Below are 14,557 nucleotides of genomic sequence, written 5' to 3' on the forward strand. Positions count from 1 at the left end.
GCCGGCGCTGATGAAACGGACAGGATGCTTTTCGAACTAAAGGGGGAACATGGCTGCGCTCCCATCTCCAGGGAGGGGGGGCGACGCCGCACACCTCTGTAACACATGAATATTTTATGGCCGTATGTAGGAGGCAGGAGAGCCGGCCTTCCAAGATGGACGTGCTTCCATTATTAACCGTCAGCATAAATATTCAGCCCGGCTACCGCCGTCAAGATGGCCCCCGCTTAGCTCCCACTGCATTCCGAGCCAGAGGGCGGCCTCACCAGGGGACTGCAGGAGAGGCTCCGACCCCTGGTGGTCATGGGCGGAAATGCACACCAGCCTGGGTGAGGTTCTGAGGATCAAACATATAACAGGGGCCATAATTCATAAAGAGGGGCAGAGCTTATCATTAGACACTGATATCTTGAAGCAGTGAGTGACAGGGGACGGGCACAGCTGGGGCCAGCCCTGATATAAGCCCCTGGAAAGTCTCCCAGCCAATCAGTCGCAGCCCCGGTAGTTTGCCCAATTACCTCTTTCCCCCTCCCTCACTGCCCTTCTACCGGGTGAAAGACGTTGACCCTTTGGGGGGGGCGGGGTATGGATACCGGGTGAAAGCGGCGCCCGCAGATTCCCAGCTAGGTTGCCCCTGGAGTTATGGTGGTGTCACACGACCCAGAGACAAAATAGACTAGAAAAGGGTAGGAGAAGGTAGCAGAGAGAAGGAGACAGAAAGAATGAGACGGAGAGAGAAGAAAGACAGGAGAGGGAGCTGAAGAGAGAAAAGGAACTATAGAAAGAACAAGGCAAAAGGAATCAAACCAGCCGTAACACTAAGCGGTTCTATCCCACTTTGTCCAGGAAAATAACTACCTCTGAGAAGAAAACCATGCCCCCCAGGGAAAGGGGGGGGGGTCACAGAAACGCAGGTCATCTCAGTCCCAAATGGGCTGGAGATTGTGGTGGATCCACGTGTGCGCGGCAGACGGAACCGCAGCACGTAAATGTCAGTGCAGAAGCAGATGTGCAGTATGCAGCCCGGTGAGATGTGCTGACGAGGACGAAGCTGGCAGCCGGCAGCCGGCGCCGGACGGGACGAGCTGCACCGTAAATACAGCGCGCGCATTTATTACACCCGCACTCACATAAAACAGAGCGTCACCTAAACACGTATCGATTATCATCGCTGCCTGGTTTTAATTCCCACTGCTATTTCCAGTGCTACTGCGTCTGGCGCTGATCGCAGTTGGCAGGTGGCTTCGTCGACACGCCGCGAATACGATATTCCGTCCTCCGGTACTGGCGAAAGCGCCACGCCGAAGCAGACGTGCTCGATACCGGGCTGAAAGGTGAGGCCCAATCAAGCTTTCACCTGGGGCCAGCCCCTATATAAGCCACTGGAAAGTGCGCTCATCTCCCAGCCAATCGATCACAGCTTTTCCAAGCTGGCGTGGCCTTACCAAGACACACACAAAGACCACTGAATGCTCACAAAAGGACGCGGAGGAGCGCGGCTCTCTTAAAACCGCAGGTGGATAAATAAACAAATTATACAGAAGCCCCCCACCACACACACACACACACACACACACACACCCCTTCCGCTTTCAGCAGGTAGGCTGGCTTGTACCACTTCAGCAGGCTGGAGAGAAAAGCAAACATGAAGACAGAGATGGAGGGGGGAAAAAAAACAAAAAACATCAGGAAATCCCACCACCACCAAGACCAGCACACACATTTCACTCTGTGCAGTAATATTGTCATTGAGTTTGTTTAATTATTTATTTTCCTCTAATCAGTGCACTTGCTACAAACATCTGCGCAGTATTCTCATTATTGTTGTTTCGGTTTATTGCGGTTTTCTATCAGGGGTACATCAGTGTGTTTTCACTGCAGTTTGTGTAATTCTCTACCATGATACACTAGTATGGTTTTGGGTACGGTTCTCTTCCATGGTACCATGGTACATCAGTGTGGTTCTACCACAGTATCTGAGGTTCTCTTCCATGCTACACCAGTGTGGTGTTTTCCAACAAGTGAGGTTCTAGTTTCTCAGTGCGGGACCCTACATAGAACATTTCCTGCTTCCTTCTTGCCAGATACTTGCCCGGCTATCCGCTTGGCCCCCAGGTGGCGAGTATTATATTCCAGGGTAGGGCTTTGGGCACCCCTGCCATATTTATATTCCAATCTTCTGCGAAGAAATCCACATCGCTGAGCTCATAAAAGATTCATGGAGCGGGGAAAGGCAAGGTCGTAGAGAAAACTGCTCACAAGGTAGACGCTGCGAGGAAATGGAAGTCGGAGTGAAACCCGCGACATGCCATCTGGTCTCAGTCCAATCTGGGCCCCCGGAGTGCCTCTTATGTGTCGGAGTGTGTATGCGCATGTGTGTGAGTGTGAGTGAGTGAGAGAGAGGCGCAGCTGGTCTTAGTGTCGGACACGGTGGTGTAGGCGTTGCTGATGGTGCAGCAGAGGGCAGCCTGGTCGCTGATGCAGTGCGGATGGTGCTTCCGAAGCCTCCGGGGGAGACATCCAGACATCCCAAAAAAGATCAGCCGCCGACAACGCAGCCCGCGACGGGCCCTAGTGCGGCGACACCCTCCCAAAGCAGAGGCCCGGGGAGGTGCGTCACATCCAGGAAACCTCCCGGAGATGTTCTCCAACACCTTCCACATCGTCCAGCCTCGGCCTCGGTCAAACAAGCCCCGAAATTGCACACAACTTCCTGCTTATGCTCGTTCCTCCTTGCTAACTGCCTGCAAAGCATCCATGTCATGGAGAGGGCCTGCGCCAGTGTCTCACATCTTCAGAAGGGACTGAGCATAAATAAAGGAGTAAAATGCACTCGCATCTGGTTAAAATAACAGGTTGGACGTGGAACCCGACCGCGCCGCATGCGAGATGGTTGCGGCATGGGGTCCATTTAGGCTTTCGGATGAGACAGATCATCTATTCAGTGCCGTTTTCCCGAGCCAACTAACATATTACAGGAGAATAACAAGCACAGAAAGACGTGGAGCAGAATTAAGCCATTTCTCCTCATTGTTATCCTGCAATTTCACTATATCTATGCTGGAACACGACTATTTTCCACTATGAGTCCCTCTTATGCGTGATATGTGCACTTATTTCCTAGCAATAGTACTATGATTAGTATTATAACAATAATTGCTTAAAATACGTGATAAAAACAATATTTTTTTATTATGGCATATGGTCAACGACTCACAGTTTTATACTTGCAGCCGGCAGTATATTTTGACAGAGTAAGTTCCTTGCTCAACGTTACAACTGCAGGAAATCACTCCAAAGCTTTTGAACCAAGAACTGACATCTTTAGCTCCACCAATCCCTGCGGTCCGCTAGCTAGTTCACTCAATTTATTCAAAAATTCATTACCTTTGTAACCGTTAATAATATGTGACCTCACTTGGCCCCCGCACTGCTCAGATGGTCCCCCGTACTAAAGTTGTGACATTTCAAGAACAGGAAATGTGAGGACACGCGTGAACTCAGTCCTGGGATTGTCGTACGCATTGTCGTAACTAGTTGCATAAATAGGCAACTGTGAGTTGCTTTAGGTACATGTATCATGCGGACGAATAAAAGTGGGATGCAGATATGAAGGAAAAACGAAAATCAAACTTAAATTGCGACCAAATATCACTGGAGAATAGTTCCTCACCCCCGATGGCACAGAGAGCAGCTACTTAACAAAGTGCACATTACGGACCTTCAGTTGTTTCATTTAAAAAAAGCCAAATTACTTGGAAGTCCCAAAAAAAACCAAGTGAGAGAGCGGCTGGCCCTTGTGTGTGGTAAGAGCACTTGAGACGAACACACTGTCTTTGGGAAAAAGACTTCGCTCACAACTCATGGAGCCTTGCAGCGAAGACCAGACACTTTTAGCCAAAGGAGATACAGTGCTCTATTTGCAGCTGGCCGCCATGGTCTAAGTGACTCACACACTCAGCCGCAGCAGTCAGAACAAAGAGGGCAAAAGGTGGAACATGGCGGACTGTAGTTCAGAGCTGCATCTGTCTTTCGAGTCGGAAGTCTTAGTCTAAAGTCTAAGTATGTTATTAGCGGTGCCATTACAGTGATATTTCTGAAAGGAACAAGTCATTTTGAACTTCTCTTGAATGTCTTGACATGGAAGCGTGTGTACGTGTATGTAACTTACAGCCATCCATCAACCCATCCATCTACCTGTCCATGCACTTATCCAATATAAGGTTGAGAAGAACCTACAGCAATCACAGGAAGAACACTCGGGATTGTACAGACTTTATCATTATATGTTTGCCGATCCTCTAAAAGGTAAAAGGTGTACAAGATTGGGGGTGTGGCCAACCAGGGAGAGTGAGTCATGTGACCCAGCATGCTCTGTTGATTCAAGTCACCAATTCCTTGCTCCGAGAATCACTATAGATGTTTGCCTTTCTTCCCTTTGTCCCCGGTGAGCTGATCCTGAAGGCTGCACCCACGTCACGAAACAGCGTTTGTTTTTCCTGCCCTCGTCTTCAATCTGCCATGCCCGGGATAACATGATTCCCTTGGTCCATCCTTTTGTCAAGTGCTTCTGCTTCTGCATGAATCTTACAGGCATATTTCCAGTAACCGGTTGGAGCCCCTTCCCAGATTACCAAATCAGGCTGGACACGGATGTCCTCAACAACGAGTGACGGAGATCTTCTGCAAATCTTCTGACTGGAATTTATTGCAGTCAAGCGACCAAGGAGACCAGCCAGGAGAGTCACTAATCCTCCTTCATTTAGCATCCAGCCCCCACACAGTGTTGCCTCCCACAGTTGCCCGCTAATGTTCAGCTCTCATCAGTTCAGCAGTAAGATCTTCTCAGACTGATTCGAGGTTGAGATATGTGGAGTGACAGTGTTTCTGTTGAGCGCTGTTTGGTCTTTCTCAGCAGACCAGCATAACTTTCCTCCCTTCCCACCAACCACTGCTGTCAATGTTTCCTCACAAATAATCACCGGTCTTTCCACCCATAAGCCATCACTGTCAAACTGTCCCCTCTCTCTACGGCTCTCCTCCTCCATAAACAACTCTTCAATTTCCCCCCCAAACAGCCATCTTCTTTCTCTACAAACCCCCACTAAGTCAAAGGTATTAGAAAGGAAACAAGTCTAATGGTAGAGAGACACATCAATAAAACCATCACACACCCAGACGCGGTGAGCGACCTTCCCTGTGGTAGACTGCCTCCAGGAAGTTCTCCCTGCGGAGGAAAGGCCAGTGGGACATCCCTCTCCGTGCCTGTGTGAGATATGAACTAACCAATCAGCAGCAGTCATTCTAACCATCCATAAACTTTCCATCTGTCAGTCTTCCACCCATCAAGCAAGGTCATGACGTCTTACAATCGAGCACACCAAACCACGATTCGGTTCAATCCGAAAACAGAGTACTGGCTAAAGTCTCATTACCCAGGACTCAATACAAGCTTAATAAGTACTGAGCACAGACTTAATACCCAGTACTCAGTATTCAATAACCTCACCCAGCAGAGTGTGGAAAGTGGCTCTCAGCATTGCAAGAACGTGATGAGGTTCTCACGGGCCGCATCCAATTTTCTCTAACAGAGCTTAATTCCCCCAGCCAGGTAAAGATTAAAAAAAAAATGAAATCACAAATAGGTCTTATTCTCACTCACACTTGGGCAGATTAAACTTCCTGTTTCTAAGCACTTGATCCGCTGTTCCTACGCTCCGCTCCATGGCGTTCATTAAATAATTATATCTCAATCAATACTGACGACCATGTCTCAACAGTGGCTGATTATGGCTCGGAGACAATTTGGAAGACTCAATTAGCCACCTCCCATGTCTCTGTCATGCTGAAGACGCGGGTGGGGGGAAATGGCAGGTTGCGGGGGGTTTTGTTGACGTTAAGTAAGAGCAGCGCTAACATGATTCCAAATTGGAGAGCTTCCATCATATTCTGAGCAAGATTTATACCCAATTCCCTGCATCCTTTCATTTACTTAATTCTCAGATGGGATGAACGTCGGATGGTGCGTGTCCTTGCAGCAGAATGGTGTGGGGGCCAGATGGGGGGGGGGGGCTTTATGTCTACCGTCACTGGTTGGCTTTTCATTTTCACTCTGGCCCAGTAACAATTTCTTGTCCTGCTTCTCAAGGTGTAAGATACTCAAAGCACGGAAAGCAGGTGGGCAGGTCCTGGTGGGGGAGCGAGGAGGACATATTCCACTGTGGGAAGACCCATCATACCAGTGGGGAAAAAAAAAGCAAATATCCAAATGAATTATGGGTAACGCTGGATGGATGGTGTCAAAGCATCTACAGGTAGGTTTTATGTGCATTTCCAAGCCACACTGGCAGAGCAGGGTCTTAACACCGATAGCAGCTCTGCCGGGGAACAATAGCGAATAAGTCTGAAATCTGATTGTCCAGCTCTGTCCTGATTGCACAAGCCCCAAGTCAGCTGATTGTGCTGCCCTGCACTGATTGGCTGCTCTCATAATAATCAGTACATATTGCCTAAGTCTGATGCTGGCCATTGAGCTTGACCTTTATTGTTGTGATTCAACACTTGTCAGGGCAGCTCAATCAGGGCTACAGATCTGAAGATTCAGAGTTTTGTACAGAGGGGCAGTTTAATATGTGAATATCTAACTCCTTCTTGATTGGACTGTGAAAAAGCTCAGTTCTGTGAACTCTACCATTACCCCCCCCCCATTCGCCCAGACCTCCGTCTATTTTTCTGACTATCACTATACCAGTTGTGCCCCCCCACGCAGACACATTTATGGGCTTTTCTGACGCTTAGGCTACCTCTGGCTCCGTTCTAAACATCTTTCCAGGAAATCTCATTTTTACTATTAAATATAGGGAATAAGCATTTAGAGACTGTGATCCTTAGAAAACAGGTGACTAATTATGCAGAAGAGAGGAATCGTTGGAAAATGGAAACTTTGAGACGTGGAAGATGATGTTTGTTTGTTTTTTTTCTTAATCACGCAAATAAATACGTTTGAGCAAATCTGCTGAGGAAGGTGGTGCTGTGTGAGACTGCAGTGGTCGTACAGAGATATTCACATTTCAGGTCACCCCCTAACAGCCACAGTGCAGCTTCACGCCAGCCCTTACAGGGAATGAAAGCAATGTTCAGGTTACCTCTGAACAGATCTGTGCCCATTCATAATTTTAGTTAATAATTCAATTAGGATTTGGACAGGAACAATTCGGTTTTTTACTCTTTCGGGCCGGTTGCTGAACTTGGATGGGACCCGTGTTGAGGCAATAATGCAAATTTTGAAAGATAACCCGAGTTCGATGCAGGGATGGCTAGTCTGCCCTGATTCCAAACACATCATTTTCTAATGATGAGGTTGGCCACTATACATGAATTATGCCATTTCTTATGTCCCACACCTTAAATATTCCTAGAATTGCCTCTGGTTATCCCAAAAGTCAGGATCTGAGGTAAGCTCACAGCAGACATCGGTATGTGAAACACTGATCTGCCGTACAGGGCTGTTGCTGTTTATCTGACTTTGATACTTCAGAAGCTCGCATTCTGGTATTGCATCTCTTCATCAGAATATAATACATTTCTTCCACAATTCTCCGTAACTTTGTATCCAAAACCTGTGGTCAACTACATCCAACCCAACACCTGCAAACCTCCCAAATCTCCAACTCTCCATGACCTCGGAGCAACTTCATTTCCCTCTACGCCTCTGTGCGGGACACCTCTATATCCCTGGGTGCCAAGGGTCACTCCCCCCCCCCCTTCAACCTCATTACACTGCATGTTCCTCTCCTAGACTTGTACTGATAAAATCCAGACCTCTCTGCCCAGGACACACCAGCTGAAGATACTACTCACAGTGTCTGAACGGCGTCAATATTCTGAATCTTCTTCTGTGAGGAATTAGAATTTCTGGTTGATCATGAAATGTTACGGGCAAAAATCTAATAGCTCCCCCGAGGACAATCATGAGATATTTGCGGGGGCAGCGAGAGTTACTCTACAGCCGATCTTTATATCTCCTTACACACACAGATCGATGCAACTTTCATACATCTGGTATTTATCAAGGTCACTTGTGAAGTCTTGCAGAGGGTCTTGATTGGACACACCAAGTAATGCTGCCTCCTGTCTTTACAACAAACAAAAATAAATCCAGATATTTCACTTATGGCTTTAGGATGCATTTGCAAAAAACTACCCGGGGTTGTGCAGCACCTGTGTTTCCCAGTACAGCCACAGACGTTGACAGTTACTTGGGGCGAGGGAGAATTAAATTTTGAGTAACCTTGCCAAAGTCTAGAGGCTGGCCTTTAACTCAACCTTGCCTGGAAGAAAGACATTTCTGGCTCTGAATCTAATACCAAAGGAAAAAAAAACACACGACAACTTCCTCTGGCAGAGTGTCCATAATTCAAAGAAAAAAAAAAATCAATGGTAAATATAAACCATCCATTCTTTCACACATCATTTCCGGACCCTTGAACTTGCAGGAATTGGCTGGTCAAACTGCCATAATATATGACCTGGAGATAGTGTGAAAGAGTTTGGCGATGCTACAGGATATTTCACTTAATATTTCAAATAAATATTGCTTGAGAGATTGCTCGGTCAATCGGGAAGCTTTACATGTAACCTATACACCTTTGCCTGATATTAATCACTCTGTGGGACAACGCGGTACGGCACACAACAGCCTGGCGTGCAGCGTCTCAGGACGGCTCCCCTTCGCCTCGCCATGTATCTCTCACCTTTTTTTATTGCTGCACAATAAAAAGAAAACCCGTATTTACGCTAAACGGATCAAACGCGTCGTGAATAAGGTGACAACGGACAGGCCCGTTCACAGCTGCGAGTAGGGAGCGGAACATGGGGATGCATCATCTGTTCGGAGCATAAGCTGCTGGACAAAGGCGCCGTGGTCTTATAAAGCACCTCCACCGTGCATGCATATTACTGTCCTAAAAATCTGTCAGTTCCCAGAAACGATCTGGTCGCCTCCTTCATAACTCTGCTGTTCCTCCAGGCTTGCTGAACACGGCTGCTGTATTTCTCGAAGTCGGCAAGCGTACTCTGCTAGGTCACTAGTTAATGGCACTGGGCATCTACTTTTTTAACTAGGGATAAATACCGCATATAAAAACAAAAACACTCCGACGTCTCATTCAAGCAACTTCGGCGGCATATATCACAGTCCAGTTATATTGCAGAAATGTTTGCGTTTTACGTGCATTTCTCTTTTTTAATCTACCTTGTTTTCCCAAACAAACACATCCAATATAAAAACGCATTTTTTTTTTGCGAATGCATCAGTAAGTAAAAAACGCGGCCGCGCAGGTGTCATTCAACAAATTGCACGTAAATGTCTTACCTCGCAGGGCAGCAGCGCTAACATCAGTAGCAGAAAGATGTCACTAAAAAGATGCATCCTCGCCGAAATGACAGCGTCGCTGCGTCCGGCTCTGCGCTCGATGTTTCCCACCCTTATAATAATATTTTGTTGCGGGGCCGGTCCGCTCACAGCCGCTTCTCCGGTCCCGCAGATCCGCTAGTGGTTCCGTGGATTCGGTGCCGATTGCGCACGGCACACCACATACCCAGCCGGTCCGCTGGATCTCCGCACAAACGCCGATTATGCTCACTGTCCCCCTCGGCACAGTTCACCCTCAGCGCTTATGCAGACGGGAGCGGGTCCGATCTGTAGTCTCCCCGTGTCACTGACAGTTACTTTTATCGGGGGTGGGGGGGACTAAAAAAACTCAATTCCCGCAAAGAGTGGAGCGGCAATAAAGCATGCGATCCACGATACTGGAAAATCGGAGGTGGGATTCAGCGGGAGACAGAGACTGTGTGTGTATGTGAGTGTGTGAGAGAGAGAGGGAGTGACAGAATCGCAGAGGTTGGAAGGTGATAAGAGACAAGCTGCCCTTGCAGGGTTCCGACGCTGGGGGCAGCACATGGACGCATCATGATCGGGATTGGGCTCCACGCCGAGGTCCAGAGCGCTCCACCCCGCGGCCCACGCCGAGCACCAACCCGGGCACCGCACCGCGCTCACCCTGACTGACTGGCAGCTTCCCGTAACCGCGACATTTTCGGCTGCGATCGCCGGTTAACTGCACTCCGCTGTGATTAAAGCTAATTACATCTAAAAGCGAAATTCGGGATCGGCGATTATCACCCCGGGTTATGTCAGACGTTTAGCTCCAGTGCTTAATTTCCAACTCGGTGTCACTTCGACTGTCAACCTGCGCAATGGCTGTTCCTGACTTTTGCTGTGATTAAAATGTGTCAGGTTGTGCAGTTTGTCTACGGAAGAGGGGAGAGGGGCTGGGGCTGGGGAATTAGCGTCTCATTGAAAAAATCTGTCAGTGGTTATCATTTTAAACCAACCTCAGAGATCTTTACTCAGATAACTGCTGTGGTAACTATAAGTGATGGTGCTCTCTCCTCTGCCGGTGACTCCACTGGGACTGAAACAGGGTCAGCCACAGACTGAAGCTGACAGTGTGGCCCAGAGCTCCATGCATTGGGGAGAGGGGGGGGGGGGTGTCACAGGTCTTCCAGTAGCAGATAGTGAGTCAACTGGATATGACCCAGTTGCTCTGTCTTATCGTTCATCCTGGCATTTCAAAGCCAGTGAAGAGAGTAAAGGTCTTTCAGAGGTCCTTGTTGTAGGTATCTCCACATGTCCATGTTTCAATGCACTTGGTTGCACTCAGTGACAGTTTTGCTGGACCAACATACATCTTTCAGGTTATTCAGTGCATGTCTGCAAAACAGCTCCTGAGACAAAACTACACACCCCTGCTATCGAGATACAGGCAACGTGCAACACTGCAGCAAAGCTACTACAAGAGCAATGACCTTATCTGAGGCAAGGACGGAGTGTGTGTGTGTGTGTGTGTGTGTGTGTGGTCCACACAAGAAAGCAAAAAGCAGAGCTATGTGTGTGTCTCTCTTTCCGGGGGGTGAGTAGATGCGTGTGTGTTTGAGTATGTGTGTGTATTAAGCACCAGAACTCAGTGGCCCATATGGGAGTACTATTATTGACCGAATGTTGCCAACCCCATCATTGTATCGATTTTCAGTTTTCAGGAGCTCATTGTCTTTAAAGGAATTGGAAGGAGGGGAAAATGTAGAGACATCCAAAGCAGCTCGACTCTACTGCTACTAATGGCCCAGACCAGAGAAGCTCTCTGATGGGCTGCAGTTCCAGATTTCTCTTGAAATGGCGGGATGTCCGCAGACGTCACAGCTAGTATAGCGACTACTGTCAGGCACTATGTGGAATCACTTGGCTTAATTATGTCATTATAATAATATTTACTGCCATTATTCACAGATCTTATAAGATATTAAAGCAGCACAGCTGTGCGATTTTTGTCAGCCTGTTTTTTTGTCGCATTATTATTCGTGGCGTGTTCCGAATTATACGTTTCTCAAACTTCAATATGATGTTAATTCCACCAAAAATACCCCTGTTGTTATTAAATAAAGGATATGAATTTCAAACATGACATGGGAAAGGGGGAGAGCACATTTAAATGCAAAGTGTTACCCAGAATGCACCCGGAGTAGTGTTTGGGGTTGGGGGGGGATGGGGGTTGGTGGCCATTGACCCCTCAGTAAAGTACTCATCATGACAGGGCTGTGTTTTTTCCCAGTGTCCAACAGTATCTGACACACACATATACATGCACTCATGATTCTCTAACAAAATGAACTACTCAGGAAGTTGGGTTCTGACCGGTTCTTGGAGCTCACTTGTCTGGCTTTGGTGTTTGTTTAATTGGACGAGGAGAAGCTGCCCTGTACCGGACAGCCAGGAAGATGCAGAGACCACGCAGGCTTCTGCCAAGAAGCCACCAGCATCCGGCGTCTCTTCAGCCTCCAGAAAACACGGGCCACGCCACAGCCCACGGACGGCGGATCGGGTGAAATTGGGTGAGGGGGGCATCTGAGGATGAGAGAGGGAAATCGTGCGAACGCACACACACACACAAACCTGAGCAGGACCTGCCGAACCAGCAAACTCAACATGGGCTTTGTGGGTTGCTGTGGCAACAGAATGCTTGGAATGAGTAGAATCAATGGCGATAGGTGTTTTTCAGTGTTCAAGTTACACCTTGTCCACGCTCTCGAGTCAGAGAGGTCATGTGAAGGTCGGGTGGGGGGGGGGGGGGGATTCGCATAATCCACAACCACACAGCTGGGGGATCCAGATAATACCCGTGCAGAGTGGAGGATATCCAGGGGTTTTACGGTGAACGAGCAAGTTTCCCACTGCGGCTTGGGGGAGGGGGGGGGGGCGGTTGAGGACACAACAGCTTCTCTCCTCACCCCAGAGCGGCGAGAGGAGGTGCTGGCTCCAGCAAGCCACCCACTGTGGGGGATAAATTGGAAACGGGTTGGGGGGGGGGGGGGGGGGGGCGGATGCTATCTCTGGGACTCTTCCCCCCCCCCCCCGCATGATGGCTTAATTAGGGCACTGTGATGCAAACAATAGCTGTAAATGCGTCCATGTGTCTGATTCCAAACACTAATTATCTGCTGGGGTGGGGGGGCTGGTGGGGGTAACGGTTGGATTGTCAGAGTTCACCAGGAGTGGAGGAGTGCAGTGTCCTCCCCCCAACCAAAGAAGGAAGCGTTTCTGCCAAAGAATGGAGCGGAAGGCTGAAGCCTATGTGGTACGCTCCCGGGCAAGCGGGACGGGGGGGGGGGGAGCAGGAGTGTGGATTCAGCACTTCTGAGGGAAAGCTGGGGAGGGGGCTGGGGGAGCGGTAGGGATCGGTCATGGGGGGGGGGGCGCCTTGTGTTCGTTGAAATGCATCCCATCCTGAACGTGTGGCTGGATGCAGCCCAAACTCCAAACACAGATTTAATAAATCAGCAGTTAGTGGCAGAGCGGGGGGAAGGTGGGTGGGGGGTGGGGGGGGGGAAGCACAACAGCGGGCCTGTGCCCCCCCACCCCCCCCAACCCCCATCACCAGGTCCTGCCTTTGCTGGCTCATTCAGATTGATCCTGGAAAGAGGCTGGAGAAGGTGAACTAGACAGTCACTCCAAGCGCCAGCGACAGAAAGAGCAGTAATGAAGAAATGAGCGTCAAGAAAATAATTTGAGCAAGTGTTTTATATGTAAAAGATGAGGATGGATCAGCGCGGAGCGAAGCCAGGGCTGCCGGCTCGCAGGGATCCCTGACAAGGGCCGCTCTGTGTGTGAGCGAAATGAGGAGCAACTGCAGCGATCAGAAACCACACACATGCAAACACACACAAATATTCGCGCAGATGGGCGGGCCTTAAACACCCCACGCGCCGACCAATCGCACCGATGGAGCCATCGCTTACTCTCATGTTCACACTTCAATCCTGCCTTTTTTTTCGTTTCTAAAAGCACTGATTCTCACATCCATATGTATACAGCTGGCCTACATGCACGTGTTAAATATTTCAACATTTTAGTCCAATTAAAACTCCCCTGGACAGCACGTTTGCACACCGAATACCTCTTCTGGAGGTTTTACAGACTCTGTTTTGAAGAGGCGGAGACACACTGACAGCTCCTTACCGGAGGGCCGGGCGGGACCCTCGACCTCGCTCCAGCCTCCTTTCCCCATCCCCGTCTCCCATTCCCGCCCCCCCACCCCCCCCAAGCACGTGACGCCAGGGCACATCCAGCCGGACAGCCACCCCTAACTCCTGCATGTTTTTATTATGAGCCCGAAAAGCAATTTGCTCTGCTGCACAAATACATGCTTGGCTACACTGAATAATTGCATCGCAACTCGTGAAAGAGAAGCATTCGCTTTTACTAATGAAAGCTCAGGGGGACTGAGTGTGTGTGTGTGTGTGTGTGGGGGGGGGGGGGGGGGTTTGAGTGCCTGAGCGTATGAGACAGGCTATTCCTTATTATTGATTCACAACAATGAAGGTTCTCCGTCAGAGGCCAACCAGCCCAGCCGCAGCCTCCATGCAAAGTGGCCACAAAGCTGTCACTGTGTGCTGGAAGATCCCACCGTTTAATGCGTGAGCTGGTGGCTGACTGGTGGCCGTAGCTCCTGAAAATCAGGTACCATGTGACTGTCTAGTTCATTTTACATGTCATGTGACTGTCCTCCGTCTCTCTCATAGACCATGTGACTGTCCCAGTCTATTTCACACGTCATGTGACTGTCCCCCGTCTCTCTCATACACCATGTGACAGTCCCAGTCTATTTCACACATCATGTGACTGTCCCAGTCTATTTCACACCTCATGTGACTGTCCCCTGTCTCTGTCATACACCATGTGACTGTCCCAGTCTACTTCACACGTCATGTCACTGTCCCCTGTCTCTGTCATACACCATGCGACTGTCCCAGTCTATTTCAAATGTCATGTGGCTGTTCCCTCTTCCATGCACAATGTGACTGTCCATGTCATGCATCACATGACTGTCCCTCCCAAATGACCCTTGATCATCTGAGCAGAGGCTAGGCAGCTGGTTGCCCTGGTGACGGGCAGCAGGTGTGGGGGCGTGGTGCCTCAGCCCCCAGCCGGATCAGCTGTCCC

The 14,557-nt window shown here is 49.2% G+C and overlaps 1 protein-coding gene across 1 annotated transcript in view; it reads right to left on the reverse strand.

The window, feature by feature from the left end:
* olfm2a (olfactomedin 2a) overlaps window positions 1-9,889 on the reverse strand; it is a 41,675-nt gene extending 31,786 nt beyond the window's left edge. The window contains exon 1 of the mRNA XM_072704831.1: window positions 9,374-9,889. Within this exon, the coding sequence (XP_072560932.1) occupies window positions 9,374-9,430 (57 nt within the window). The 5' untranslated portion in view covers window positions 9,431-9,889. The remainder of the gene's footprint in view (window positions 1-9,373) is intronic.
* Window positions 9,890-14,557: the final 4,668 nt, after the last annotated feature.

This window comes from Paramormyrops kingsleyae, chromosome 22 (genome assembly GCF_048594095.1).
Source record: "Paramormyrops kingsleyae isolate MSU_618 chromosome 22, PKINGS_0.4, whole genome shotgun sequence".
Classification (NCBI taxonomy): Eukaryota; Metazoa; Chordata; class Actinopteri; order Osteoglossiformes; family Mormyridae; genus Paramormyrops; species Paramormyrops kingsleyae.